This window comes from Coccinella septempunctata, chromosome 8, assembly GCF_907165205.1.
Source record: "Coccinella septempunctata chromosome 8, icCocSept1.1, whole genome shotgun sequence".
Lineage (NCBI taxonomy): Eukaryota > Metazoa > Arthropoda > Insecta > Coleoptera > Coccinellidae > Coccinella > Coccinella septempunctata.
Genome location: NC_058196.1, coordinates 14,576,723 through 14,592,888, shown reverse-complemented (window position 1 = coordinate 14,592,888; position 16,166 = coordinate 14,576,723). Strand labels below are relative to the sequence as shown.

The window sequence follows — 16,166 nt, the reverse complement described above, 5'->3', positions numbered from 1 at the left end:
ACTGGTGCTTCTGGGCCCATAACCTGTTATATTTTAATATTTGCTTCACTCTGTATTTAATAAAAGAGATTCACAAGTTCGTAACTCTATTTATTCAGCAACATTTTTTTTATATTTTTATTATTGACAGATGTCAAAAAGCAAACTTGATCTTTTTCTGAAAGCTGACCAAACTTCCTACTTGATTTATATTTTGTCATTATCGAATCTAATTCAACAGAAAATTCAGTAAACCATATTCGAATTCATCATAAAAAAGTGCCTTAAGTATATAATAACCTTTCCCGAATATGAGTTGAAATAATCGAGTAACTCAGCATTATTGAAAATGGTAATTTCTTAATTTTTCTTCATAATTCAAAATCTAAAAATGATAGGCCGTTTCTGTTTTGAGATTCGGATTAAGATTTGGAGAATGTGTCATACGTTTTTTTCTAGCTGGTATAGCTCTCGACATCCCTTCAGTAGACAACGAATGTTGTTCATTTGTACATAATTATAATACTAGAAACAACTCAAATTCCCCTTTCGCTAGAAAAGATATACATTAAAAATCACTTTTTTATAATGGATGGAATATTTAAAACCAATTACCATTTTTCATGACATCTGATCATAATTGAAATCAATTCAAGAGACTAATAAAAAGTGATATTAAGAATAAAAAATTAGAGGATGAAATACAGTGTACTACCATATATAAGGTCTACCATAAGCATCACAAAATGGCCAAAATGTCTCCTATTTTTTCCTTGCATAACGATTCATTCATCCTGACCGAAATTCATTCGACTATATTTCTGGTAGGTACGGTTTAACAGAATTGATTGATTTCTTCAGAATTTGTAACACTTTTTAGCATCTGTTGGATTATGTATACAGAATATCATATTTCCAGTGCCGTACTCAGAAAAATCAATTTTAATTGCTGACGTGAAAATGACCACCCTATAGGACACTCTCTGAATTTTTTTTACATTAATTCGAAATGCATGAACACATGACTAGAATTTAATCATTGAAATTTTGTCAAACCCCTGAAAAAGAGAAAAGGAAATGGCCAGTTGATGAAACGTGCAGATAAATGTTTGCAAACTGGTAGTTTCCACTTCGATCATCTTCTGTGAGTCAGAAATATGTTGTGAGCTGCTTGTAAACTTTAATAACCTTTTTTCAAACAATTATTAATTCATGTGTTCTTTGAGGAATTCAATATTTATTTTGTCTATTAAATATTTTTTGAACTGAGTTTTCTTGACTGCATACTTTAAGAATCGATAACATACAATGAATTATTGTCATTATTGTCAAGAAGTAATATGATGGAAAATTAGCAAATAAAAAAATATCGAACATTTATTTTTGATTTCCTCGACCATTGTAAAATGTTTCATGACGAAATTTCTCGGATTCCAGCTTCTCAGGCTGGCATGACAATACAAATTCTCTTAATGTTCCTATATTTTCTGATTTGTTTGATCATTATAACACGTTCAGAGTTGTGGCAAAAATTGGAATTCTATTCTTGTGCTTATGCATTTCGAATTAATGTAAAAAAAATTCATAGAGTGTCTTCTAGAGTGATCAATTTCACATCATCAGTCAAAATTGATTTTTCTGAGAACTGCAGTGGAAATATGATATTGGGTATAATATAAATAAAACAAGTAACTCAATTCGAGGGATCACTAACACTAATTCGTGGTTGAAAATAGTGCACGTATTCCATTCAGACAGCCAAAGGTCCTTGTCCCTTATATTCGAATTAGGAAAAGAGTTGGACCATAAAGGTTTGCGCGACTTCACTCTTGGAATCGTATTTTCTGGAATGTAGGACAGAATTGGAAATGAGTCGGGAAAGGATTGAAACTTAATCCAGGAATTCATAACTGCAGTCTGTCTACGAATATAAGGCGGTACAATGTTTGAAAGAACAGGTAACCATTGAATGGGTGAAGATCTAATAGTTCTAGATATAGTTCTCATGGAAATATTAAGCTGTGAATCAATTGTTTGCACATGACCACAATTATCCCAAATGGGGCAACAATATTCAGCAGCCGAAAAACACAAAGCTAGGGCTGCCGTTCGAAGAGTAGTTGCATCACCACCTCATGAAGTACCAGCTAGTTTATGCAGGATATTATTCCTAGTTTTTAACTTCAGAAGCAGATTCTCAGATCCCCCAAATTTCGAACATTCATTCGATATCCGCCCTTGAATCCTCTACCAAATCTCAAGCAGTCTCAAGCTTCTATTATTGAGATTGAAGAAAGCCAAATTGAAGAAAGCGAAATTGAGGAAATATCTCTTCGGAAACATTTCAGTCAATTTCTCCAAGTTCTCTCAGAAATAGATATTGAAATAGACTAGTTACTTGTTGAACAAGATCGATAAGCGCTTCTGGCAATCACTTCTGAGGCGACAAATCCTCACTTTCCCCATTCTCCAATAGTCGAAATATACATTCTTAGGTACATTCTTAACGTTAGAGAATTTCCACAAGAGCAGAATTCTGCCTGCAACTCCATACGGAAAATTCGAAGAACGTAGACCTAGCCGACCAAACTTTTTCAGGCTGTGCGCCGTCGAACTTCTGGGATCGCATGAAAGTACGTTTGGAATCCGTTGATAGCCAGATATCTGGGGAGTTTGTTTGGATAATTTATACCCCTAGGATTCTTCGACGATACTTTTTCCGCCTTATTCGCTATCTCCTGGGATGAATATAAAAGCGATAACAATAGTCGATTTTGCACGGAGATTTGAATAGAAGTATTGTCAAGAAGTTTTGGCAGCGTTTCTCTTATGTAGTTCTACTGATAACGTTAAAAAATTTCTATTGATTAAAATAACAAACTTCAGAGACTGTCAACATGACAAATATCGAAACGATTTTCGCATATAATTTCATTCCATTTTGACGTTTTTTACTCCATTCAAATTTATTTTAGCAGTCGGTTGGCCATGAAATAATTTTCTGAAGTTTCTGTAACTAAAACGGAGTAAGGTTTGGCACTCATGAAATGTCGTTAATGTCATAACGCCGTTGCCACAACTTATATCAATTTTTATTACGAAAATGCCGAAAAGATTGAAAAAACAGACAGGGTTTCAGGAAGTGCTATTTACGAATCAGGTCCTCTCATTCAAATAGTTATACTCTGATCATTAATTGGTAAAAGGAAGACACACTTGTTTTTTATAATTATATTGTAACCAGTCCGGCCCTTGCGGTCGGACCTTTCGAGAACCAGAGCGGTCGAGAGCTTCCAGAATAACCGCGAATCTACCTGAATGTTTCCGGCGCCTATATAAGCCCAGCGAAGGCGCAGGTAGGCAAGTACAAGTACAGTAATAGTGCAAGCGACTAGTGGAAATAAACAAGAGTGGAAATAAATAGTAGTGTAATAGTTAGTTTGTGAGTTATATGTGTATTAAGTGTAAATAAATAATTTTAATAAGTTGGACGTTTTAATCAAGCGAAGAAAACGTTACATTGGTGTCAGGTGTGGGGTTCAACATCGCTCGAATTAAATAAATAATTTTGGGATATTTGAAGTTCATGCCAGTGACCACAAGACTGCAGAACGCGATGGAGACTCAAGCGGTAATGGACTTTTTGAGAAAATTAAATGGGAAAATGGACGAGAATTCTTGTAAGTTGAATGAACAAATGGTCCAAAATGAAGAAAATTCTCGAAAATTAAATGAGAAAATGGACCAGATTAAGGAAAATTGTAATGATGTGGTGAGTCAACTTACAGATAAATTGGATGAGAAATTGGAATCCATAAATGAAAAATTTTATAAAGTGGACGAGAAGTTCGATATAGTGAACGAAAAATTTGACGAAGTTTATGAAAGAGTTGATGAAAAGTTTGACAAAGTTTATGACGACGTTAATGGAAAATTGGAAGAAATGGCAGCCTGTTACGAAGTTCTTACATCGAAACTTCAGATGAGATATGGTGATGCTCATCTACAACAAGTATACCATGCACAAATAAAGAACCGAGTGCAGAAAACAGGGGAAAATCTCCAAGAGTTTGAAGCTGATGTGGCGAGATTAGTCAGGCTGGCTTATCCATCTGCTCCAGATAGCTTCCTGGAACAGCTATCAATCCAGACATTCGTGGATGGGATAAAGGATGGTGAAATACAACAAGCCCTGAGACTAGCACGCCCTAGAACCGTAGATGATGCCTTAGCCCAGGCTTTGGAAATCGAAGCAGCGAAGCAAGCGTCGCATAGGGGACACCTTCGTGTAAGACAAGTCCAAGAAACAGACCGATCTATTGAGGACATTGTCAGAGATAAAGTCCGCAGAATATTGCTTGCTGGAAAAAAGGATGCTGTGTGCTGGAACTGCAACAAAAGTGGGCATTTTAAGCGAAACTGTCCAGAATTGGAAAAAGAGTCTCAGCAGGGAAACTAAAAGGGGTCGGTGATAAGGGGCATAAATCGACCCAAGCCAAAAATGCCCCCGAAGTGATAATCCGAGGAATAATGTCTAAGGATTTATCAAGCATAGTTATCCCAGGAAAGATAAATGATAGAAGTGTGAAAATACTCGAAGACGACTGGCTACCTGAAGAAATTCAAAGAGCACAAGAGGAAGATAACGACTTGAAAGTAATCCTGAGTTGGAAGAAGAGCGGTAGACGACCTACTTGGGAAGAAGTATCCAGACTGAGCCAGAATGTAAAGTCGTATTGGGCACAATGGGAAACATTGAAGATTGATGGAGGTCTTCTGAAACGTTGTTGGGAAAATGAAGATGGAACTGAGCAGAGACTTCAGTTGATTGTGCCGAAGAGCCGTGTGACAGACATTCTGACCAGACTACATAACGGAACTTCAGGTGGACATTTCGGGATAACCAAGACATTGGAAAAAGTCAGGCAGCGATTCTATTGGCCAAATTGTAAGAGGGACGTTAAAGATTGGTGTAGAAGATGCAAGGTTTGCGCTGCTGCTAACGGACCTTATGGTAGAGGAAAAGCACCAATGAAGCAATATAACGTCGGATCTCCCATGGAACGAGTAGCTATCGACATCGCTGGCCCCTTTCCCGAAACAGACCATGGAAACAAGTACATTTTGGTAGCGATGGACTATTTCACGAAATGGGTGGAAGCCTACGGTATTCCTAATCAAGAGGCAAGTACGGTAGCTGATAAATTGGTCAGAGAATTCTTCTGCAGATTTGGAATACCTCTGGAGCTGCATTGTGATCAAGGCCGAAATTTTGAGTCGAAGTTATTCCAAGAAGTATGCAACAAATTGGGGATTCATAAAACAAGGACTACACCTCTTCATCCACAATCAGACGGCATGGTCGAACGAATGAATCGGACCATGGGAAAACATCTAGCCAAAGTAGTTTCTGATCACCAGCGGGATTGGGATGAATATTTACATCTATTCACCATGACATATAGATCTTCGGTTCAAGAATCTACCAAGGAAACTCCATCCAGTATAATGTTCGGCCGAGAAATAAGGCTGCCTTGCGACTTAGAGTTTGGATGTAAGCCTGGAGAAGACGTAGCTGGGGAGAACTACGTTAGTAAATTAAGGAACAAGCTGGATTACATTCATGACAAGGTACGCAATCAAATGCAGCAAGCAAGTGACCGAATGAAAATGCGCTACGACATCAAGGCTATTGAAGGTGGATTCACCACTGGAGATCTGGTGTGGCTACATAATCCACAAAGGAGAAAAGGTTTTTCACCAAAGCTGCAGAGACAGTGGGAGGGACCGTATGAAATAATCAAGAGGATAAATGATGTAGTTTACCGGATAAGGAAGCTCCCCAGAGGAAAACCAAAGGTTGTCCATTTCAACCGATTAGCCCCGTACGCGCAGGACAGAGAAGAGGTACGTCTTGTGGAAGCCCCGATGCAAGGAAGCAGCGATTACCAGAAGTTTATGGATTGTTATGGTGAGACACGCGTTGCACGGTTCGGCGTTACACAGGAAGTACATCAAGATCTCTTTACCGTGTCTGAGGAATACTCTCTCGCTCATTGCGTAGCGGAGGACCTTCGTATGAGCAAAGGAATAGCAAGAGTATTCAGAAATAAATTTGGACGTCAGGAAGAACTATTGCGACAGCAGCCAATAATCGGACAAGCTTTGAAATTGAAGGCTGAAGGTCGGTTCATTTATTACCTAGTGACCAAGCAACATTCCTATCAGAAGCCAACCTATCAAAATCTATGGACGGCACTGCATAGCTTGAAAGAAGACCTTCAACGCTTTGGAGTAAGGAAATTAGCTGTTCCCAAGCTCGGTTGTGGATTGGACCAGCTGAATTGGCGAGTTGTGCGAAGCATGCTGGAGGTGGTATTTCAGAGGATTGGTATACGGATCCTGGTGTGCAGTTTCAACCCAAAGCAGGCCAGGGAGCCTGGAAAAACTGTGGAGTGCTACTTCCATCACAATGGCTACTGTAGGAATGGTGATGAGTGCAAGTTTCGCCACGGTCCTCGGAGGAATTCACTAAATCTGTTCTGGGACAGAACAGGCTTAAGGAGGGGACAGTGTAACCAGTCCGGCCCTTGCGGTCGGACCTTTCGAGAACCAGAGCGGTCGAGAGCTTCCAGAATAACCGCGAATCTACCTGAATGTTTCCGGCGCCTATATAAGCCCAGCGAAGGAGCAGGTAGGCAAGTACAAGTACAGTAATAGTGCAAGCGACTAGTGGAAATAAACAAGAGTGGAAATAAATAGTAGTGTAATAGTTAGTTTGTGAGTTATATGTGTATTAAGTGTAAATAAATAATTTTAATAAGTTGGACGTTTTAATCAAGCGAAGAAAACGTTACAATATTATACTTTTACTATCGATTTCGGCACTAGGCCATCATCAGGTCAGCTGAAATATAAATAAGACATAGATAATAAAGTTAACGAGACGTCGAATAACGTGAAATTTTTACAAGTGTTTTGTTCACATTAATATTTTCTAATAAACACGAAGCAATATATCACAAACTCACCGTCAATGAAACATGTACAATTAAAAGACATAAGATGTATTATAAATTATAGTTTTCCTGTGAATATTCGTTTTTTACTTTTTCAGATGTTCTATGTTTAGTCGGTATAATCTCTCTAACCTAGAACATCTAAAAAAGTAAAAAACGGATATTCAAAGCGAAACTATAATTTATAATACATCTAATGTCTTTCAATTGTACATGTTTCATTGACGGTGAGTTTGTGATATATTGCTTCGTGTTTATCAGAGAATGTTAATGTGAAAAAAACACTTGTAAAAATTTTACGTTATTTGACGTCTTGTTAACTTTATTATCTGTGTCCTCTTTATATTTCAGCTGACCTGATGATGGCCTAGTGCCGAAATCGATAGTCAAAGTATATAATTATAAAAAACAAGTGTGTCTTCCTTTTACCAATTAATGATTCATCAGACACACTCATGGAGTTTTTTGTTCAAAAAATTATACCCTGATATTATGAAATCCACAATACGTCAGACGGTAGCGAACATATTTCAATGTAAGGGAATTTATATAATGTTTCATCTGAATCTAAACGACTTATATTTCAGCTGAATATTTCCACAATCTGAAAGATTGTGAATGAAGAGGATAACAAAGAATTTCCTTCTATTGAGAGACCCAAAAAAGTGGTGGCATTTGAGAACTTCATGTTCGAGTGAATTAATGCGAAAAGTTTACTACTGGATTTTCGGTGAATAAGTAGAATGAGTTCCCGAAAATTGATTTTTCTATTTTTCATATGACTTGTCCTATACATTTAAATGTTTAAAGGTACCAATAAATACCTAATTATTATTATTATATCAATGTATTAAGACGAACAGCCACAAATACGGGCCAGTTGTCCTGTTAATTGTTTATTCATGTGAAATTTTTGTTAAAAAGTGAAGTTCATCTTGACTTGAAACTTCCTTTAATTCCTTTTACTTACATTGATGCAAGATGATTTTTGTTGAAGAATTTAACATTCTTGTAATTATCTGTTAATTCCTTCGGGAGATACCCATACCCAACCACTGCATCATATCCATTTCATCTTCGGGTTAATATTTTTGAAATCTACAATTGATGTGACGTATTCAAACTTTAGCCAAAGAAGATAACGAACATTAACTCTCCTCAAGCTAGTGCATATTATGAGGTTATACTGATCTCTTGTATTTTCCATGCAAATAACTGGATTTGGTATGCCTTCAATCAGTTTGTATAAACTTCAATTATGTTCGTCACATATTTCCCGAAGATATTCGACATTGTGATAAAATACGTAATAACAGAAACTTTTACGTAGAACGGGCAACATAGCGTTGATTTAAAACCCAAAAATGTTTTGACAAGCATCATAACCCCTCATTTTCGTACTATACAGAGTGAAATGTGTCAAATTTCCACGGCCAACCGAGTGCTGAAATAAAAGTGAATGAAGTATAGACGATATTATTCAAACCATTGCAACAAGGTCCAGTTGAAGTTAATCCATTCAGTAAAATTAAAATATTTCAATTCACAAGTGAAATAAAATAATATGAACGTGTGTCTATAAGTCATCTTGCCCTTGCTGCAGGGGATTGAATGATGCCGTAGCTCACTCGTTTGTTCCGTTTTTTCAGATTCTGTCTGATCAAAAGATATAGTCGATTTAAATTTTTATAGTGAGCTATGCCACCCCTGGAAAAACAAAATTTCCTTTAGAATAACTAGCTAAATCTATGACACATCACATATCACACACATCTATGACTTGCCTTCGAAAAAGATTCATCAAATATACATTCCGAAATTAATTTCATTCGATGAAACGTTGTGAGATGGAATTGAAAATAACATTTTCCAACAGCATGTGTCTTTTAAACCTAGTCGATACAGAAAAAATGATATAGGAAAGAGATATTCTTTCAAGTATTCAAGTATTCCTAATTGTATGCTATGATATGATTTGCTTTGAAGAATTAATGGTCTGTTGAATATAAAAATTATTTACAATTAATTGTGAATGAAATTGATGTTCCTATTCGTCGCCTTGGACGTGAATGGGTCTAATCCACTCAATATAAATTTCGAGTAAAACACATTTGAACTTTTTTGGCTCTAGAAAATCATTAACGCCTAGTCCACGTCTAGAATTATAGAATTCAAGTCTCAGATTCTCAAATGTAGGTTACGACTTTTAACTCCTATCTCCTATAGGGTACTCTAACGATTTGTCAAAATCAGCTTACCGTTCGTTGCCGTGGGGCACACAAAGCTGTAAAGAGGCATTTCTGAGAAAGTTATAGTCTAATCACTCTAATCTAACGTCAGGAAGAACATTTTTGTCCAAAAACATGCACAAAACACAAAACTCGACCAAAACAGCATGTGAATCAATGGAGGGAAAAGCTTGTGTGCCCCACGACAACGAACGCTTAGCTGATTTTGACAAATCGTTAGAGTTCCCTATTGAATAATTCAAATCAGCCCTGTAGAAAACAGTTATGGAAAGGTCCAAGCCGCTAGGTTCTATTCACTTAAAAAAATTGCTGCTTAGATCTTTTAGCAATTTTGTTAGAACTCAACGAATAAGCGACAAATCGATTGAATGTCTTCACTACAAAATTTGAGCTTTTATGAAATTATCTACAGTTCTAACTCAGAAAATCTAAAATTGTGGATTAGACCACCCATTCACGTCAAAGGCGACTATATACGAGGATATATTGAAAAATTCTTAGCCTACTATAAAACCGAAAAAATTTTTATGTCAAAATATTTTGTCACTCAAAATTTCTCCTCTTAATTGGATACATTTTTTACAGCGAACCTGCAACGTCTCCAGTCTTCAGAAAAAATGTTTCTTCTTGCTCTGCAAACCAGACCTCCACAGCTCTTATTACCTCCTCGTTGGAAGAAAATTTACGACCTTTTAAACTTTTTTTCAGTTGAGGAAAGGGATGATAGTCGGATGGAGACAAATCTGGTGAATAAGAGGGGTGTTCTAGTAATTCAAACCTCAAATCACGAATTTTCTGCATGGCAACATGAGATTTGTGTGCAGGGGCGTTGTCCTTCAAAAACAAAACACCTTTGAATAGCTTTCCGCGTCTTTTCGTGATAGTCTCCGGTTATTGTTCTATACTAATCCAAAAAATCAATCATGATTACCCCATGGCGATCCCAAAAAACTGAAGCAAGAACTTTTCCAGCAGATTGTTGGACAAGAAACTTCTTAGGTCTTGGAGAACCAGAGTGTCGCCATTCCATCGATTGTTGTTTCTGGAACGTAGAAATGTACTCAAGTCTCATCCATAGTAACAAATCTGTTTAAGAAGTCTGCATCGTTTTTAAATCGAGCACAGATCGAACGCGATGCTGCTACCCTTGCACGCTTTTGGTCAACATTCAAACATTTGGGGATCCATATTTCAGCAATTTTTTTGATGCCCAAATTGTGCTTCAGATATCCGTTTTAGCCCAATTCGACGGTCTGATAAAATCATGTCATGAACTTCAACGATATTTTCGAGGACTGAAACAAAAACTGGCCTTCCAGATCGGTCATCATCTTCAATGGAAAATTTACCTCTTTTGAAGCTTGCAGTCCATACGAAGGACATTGATCACCAAGGGCATTAAGAAATTCGTAAATCTGCTTTCCTCTTAACCCTTTCAAATACAGAATACACGTACTTAATGATGGCTCGATACTCAAATTTTTCGATTTTCACAATTTCTGTGGACATCTTCTTTCTTTTAATTTATAGCGTAATTCTGGTTTACTTTTTTGACCTCAAACTTCACACTGACACTTCTAATGAGTTATTGTTCTTTGCTATGGTGACGCAATATTTTTTTATGTATGGAACTGGTCTAGGCTAACTAGATATCAATACATCCTCGTATAATCCCGCATAAATGAACGGTTCTAGAGTTACAGGGGCTTTAAAAGTAGTAAGCATTTCAAAAAAGAAGGAACCTTCACTTAGAAAACATTTTTTTTACAGAATCTTCAATGACTTGAGGTTTTTCGAAAACGGATTACGATTTTAGTGGCCAGTAATATAGCAGTGATAAACCCTTGAAACGCCACTCTACATTCTCAATGGGCTTTACTTTTTAGGGAAAATGGGAAAATTTCTAGACAGGCCGACAGGTGCTATGAACCAGTGGTACTGGAAAGCTCATTAAATGATAGTGGTTCAAGCAGAAGTACTAAGAACTAAGAAGAAGTAGAAACGTACTAATGTAATGGGCTGATGACAACTACGTGAACGTCTTCTGCTGAGTAAATTGGTCTCTTTCTCAAGACAAAGTGCTTAGGGCCCGTTAATTCAAACTTTCTATAAAGTGTTAGTTAAGTTCCGTTCGTTAAATTTAACGACTACCAGAGTTTGATGGATTGCAAATAATGATTTCTAGGAAATTTGTTATAGCGCCATCTTAATACATCCTAATACAATAAGTTGAATGTAATATTGTAATATATCCCGCGCAAATTTGAATTTCATAAAGGTAATTCAATCATAACATGTGAAATGTAAAATATGTTTTCGGTCGGACGATCGATTCATTCTTCGCCGAGATCTTAATGAGAATACATCTGTGTACCCTCCTTATCTTATATAAAATAATTCCGTATATGTTGGCGTAAATATCAAAGGCTGGTACTGAAAACTGAGACATAAATAAATGGCATAAAACTACAAGTGTTATTGCATTGAATATTAATTACCAATCCAAACAAGATATTACAAATATAAAATATGGATATGACAAAAATCGTCTCACGAGACTTCTTTCGATTATAAATGAAATACAGAACAAGAAACCATATATTCACAAGACCCCTCACAATTCAAAATCAGATTGCGATTTACTCGGATAGCTTTCTCGATATTAAACCCCACTCCACATTCCAAAAGAGGTTAAATCAACTCAGTCTAATGAAATATAAATATTCCGCTCATGAGTGCGTTAGTCCCCTTCCAGATAATAGTCTCCGATAGAATATATCCAGAATGGACATCCCGTCCAGCGGAAAATGGGTTAATAGTCTCGGGACAAAGCGTCGCATATACCCGAAAAGGATCGATGGCAGAATTACTCCTTCTGGTGGTCACCATAACTCAGCGTATCAATAAATTAATGGAGAAAACCCCTGCCAGCTGCCAAACTTGGGGAACCCTACACGGCGTACGTAGATAATGGGGTGAAAAATTGCCAGTTTGATGAGACGTGAACACTGATCGATGTCTGAGGAAGTATCGGAGGTAGCAGATATTAATCGCACCATTTTAGCAAAGAGCCTGATGTCTATTTCTTTTATATTAATAACTCACTGTATAAGGTGGTGAAAGTTGAAGGTTGAACCAAACCAACAAATGATAATAAGTATATTTTGAATCAGATAAATTACATGGAAGGTAAAAAAATGTAAATGGAAAAACATATATCAATCATTTAAACATTCCTCATTTGAATGTACAGGATGTTGAATGAATGATTTTACAGGTTTTTAGTGCAGATGCAGAACATTTCGGGGACTCGGGGATGAGATACGTCATCAAGTCATCTGCTATTAAAACTTGGCACACAATCTCCAATTAATCTTGGCTCATTAATGTTTTATCTTCGAAATATGCAATCAGTCTGAACATTATTACCTCTTCCAGTTTTGAAATTGACCTGTGAACCGGAGGGTGCATATCCTGGAAGCTTCCTTTTCTGAACATTTGTGGCGTTCTACGCGAAGAATTTATTCGAGGATCTTTTAATCTCTTGAAAGGACCACCGATTGAAGAAAATTATACAGGGTGTTTCCTGATTGAATGTCAATATTTATGGTGGTGATTTTTGGGCCCATTTTAAGAAAAAAACTCCATATGAACATATGTCCTAAACGTCTTACCTTTTGAGATACAGGGTGGTATTATTTAGACAATCAGTGGCACGCCACTGACTGTATTCAACTATGAGCAAATTTGATCTCTTGAATATTTTTAGTCCGACGCACGTGTTTCATGTAAGAAAATAAATTCTACGTACGTCTCTGCATGGTGATATTGTCATATGTATGTATTAAGGATATTGTTATGATCATGCAGAGAAACGGTTTTTATTTTTTCAAGCAGGAACCGTGAATGGGATTGAAAAAAGAAATGATTGGGAATTTCAAAAATAATTTTTATTTCAGGAAAAATCTGTGGCGTACCATCATTGTCTGCCAAAATAGGTAGGTCAAATTACGTACGAACGCCACTGGTGGAAATTGGGAAAAAAGTGATACATTAAAAAATGCCTCTTGATTCATAGTATACATATATGACAAGTTTCATGAAATATTTGAAGTGGTATTGTAGATATTGATAACAAATGATTTATTTTTGAAAAATTCACCACCCTGTATCTCAAAAGGTAAGACGTTTAGGACATATGTTTATAAAAAATTTTTTTCTTAAAATGGGCCCAAAAATCACCCCCATAAATATTGACACTCAATTAGAAAACATCATGTATAATATAGTTCTGCCAACTAAAACTCTCCAGGCTTATAACTTTGTCGATTTTCAAGACAATTTAGCGATCGGGGCATCAAATTTTAGATCTCAAGATAGTCTTTCAGAACAATGGGGAATTCTCCTCAATTTGGGTTATCACTGCATATGCAAGCTTAAACTGAATATTTATGGGTTTCATTCATGAATTTTTCGAATGCTCCGCGTGAACTATTCAGAATCATTCTTCAAATATGGGGTTTTAAAATTTAAATCGCTTAGTTTCGAGTTTACGATTTGGCAACAGCGCCTACTAGGCAATGAAAAGAACAATGTCCGTTCAGCTTGTTTATAAAATAACAGCTGTTGATTTACAGCGAGGTACTTACTGGCGAGCTTCAACTGCAACCGGCCATAAAAATCCCATAAAATTTTACGACCCTCATCGTTCGTCGCAGACTTCATAGACAGCCATCTTTGTCTATCTCATCAAGATAATGTATTTGTTGTCCTTTATTATCAAGGCATATTTCAATCGATGTTGCCAACTTGTGCAATCGAAATGAAACGCTTTAAAGTTCAAATACCCATTTTTATTTTTCATTTTTAAGTGCTTGAAATATTTTTTTTTGGGAAACGCTTGAAATGAGTATTTCAAAATGTGACGTTTAAAAGATATTTCATAAAAAATATGTACATCATTTTTGTCAGAAGCAGTATTCCCTATTAACCTCAATTTGTTTTCAGGATGGTGTTGGAAAGTTGAAAAGTTACCGGAATGAGAACTGAGTGGTTTTTTTCGTAACATTCTGTTCTACAATAAGTTTTGTTCCTCAGTAGAGAATTTTAATAGCTTTGATCTTATATATCACGCAATGCGATTATTGTCTTGGTTCGGGCATAATATAGGTTTCCACAACTACAAAACGATCCTTTGTTCAAGAGTCAAGGCCATGCAGAACAATTAAATTTATTGCGGAAATGAGGACTTTATGAGAAAAAACTTAAAATTTTCGCAACTCGATTTTTGGTAATATGAATGTTTCCTATCCAATAATTGGCAAGTTAATCGTCATAATATGCAGAGTAGAGAAGACCCAAAATGGACCCCCGACAATGAAACTTTTAAAATATTTTATCCGCTAATAAACTGTGATTTTTTTGCTGGTATCTTTTTGGCAACATTGTTTTTGACAGATCACGCGTGAATCGTGTCTTGTGTCAATGTAAAACTTGTTCAGTTTTATCTATAATTTAATCATGAATCGACTTACGAACGAACAACGCTTGCAAATTATTGAATTTTACTATCAAAATTCATGCTCGGTTAAGAGAGTGCATCGCGCACTTCTTCCAATTTATGGGCAGTTTGGTCGGCCTACTGAGGGAGCTATTCGGAAGCTTGTGACTAAATTTCGAACGCAGTTTACACTATTGGACATTAAACCAACAACACGCATACGTAGAGTGAGGACCGAAGAAAATATTGCGGCTGTATCCGCCAGTGTTACTGATGACCGTGAAATGTCGATTCGTCGCCGTTCGCAGCAATTGGGCCTCTGTTACTCAACGACGTGGAAAATTTTGCGAAAGGATTTGGGTGTAAAACCTTATAAGATACAGCTTGTCCAAGAATTGAAGCCACACGACTTCCCACAACGTCTAATATTTGGTGAATGGGCGCTGGCAAAGTTGGAGGATGATCCACTTTTTTATCGAAGAATTGTGTTCAGCGACGAAGCTCATTTCTGGTTGAATGGATACGTCAACAAGCAAAATTGCCGCATCTGGAGTGAAGACCAGCCAGAAGCATTGCAAGAGCTACCAATGCATCCTGAAAAAGTCACTGTTTGGTGTGGATTATGGGCCGGTGGCATCATCGGGCCGTACTTCTTCAAAGGCGACGATGGGCGGAACGTTACTGTGAATGGCGAGCGCTACCGTGTGATGATTGACGATTTTTTTTGCCCAAAATGGAAGAATTGGACATGCCTGACATGTGGTTTCAACAAGACGGTGCCACATGCCACACGGCACGCGAAACAATGACCAAATTGAGAGCCGCCTTCGGTGAACAGTTTATCTCACGTTTGGGGCCCGTCAATTGGCCGCCTAGATCGTGTGATCTAACGCCTTTGGACTATTTTTTGTGGGGCCATGTTAAGGCTCATGTCTACACGGATAAGCCAGCAACGATTGGTGCACTTGAAGCCAATATTGAAGCATTTATTCGTGAAATACCCGCCGATATGTTGGAGAGAGTGTGCCAAAATTGGACCTTGCGCATGGGCTATCTAAAGCGGAGCCGCGGCCAACATTTACATGAAATCATCTTCAAACATTAAATTATATTGATCGTTCTACCGAGTCCAATAAAGATTACATCAATTTTCTCAAATTTTTTGTGTTTTTTTTTGAAAATCAAATCCTATACCTCTTAAAAAATCACCCGTTAATCAGCGGACAATGAAGACGGGACTCAGCTTCAAAACAGGGGGATTACAGGTCAGGAAAACTCTATTTTATTCTCCCAACGAATTTGCACGCTGGCCAGGAAATCTTACTTCCAGCGGGGAGAACCGGATAGGACAATTTAAAAGGGCACAATTGTTTACCATTCTGGTTTCTGCTCCCAACGGGTTTGCACGCCAGCCAGGAA

At 37.1% G+C, this 16,166-nt stretch overlaps 2 protein-coding genes across 2 annotated transcripts in view; one reads left to right on the top strand and one right to left on the bottom strand.

The window, feature by feature from the left end:
* The window catches only part of LOC123318891 (calexcitin-2), a 148,716-nt gene that overhangs the window by 115,145 nt on the left and 17,405 nt on the right, over window positions 1–16,166 (bottom strand). The window lies entirely within an intron of this gene.
* Window positions 14,660–15,956, top strand: LOC123318893. Its single transcript, XM_044905668.1, has 2 exons — window positions 14,660–14,963; window positions 15,391–15,956. The coding sequence occupies exon 2, from the start codon at window positions 15,481–15,483 to the stop codon at window positions 15,850–15,852; it is 372 nt and encodes a 123-aa protein (XP_044761603.1). The 5' UTR covers window positions 14,660–14,963; window positions 15,391–15,480; the 3' UTR covers window positions 15,853–15,956.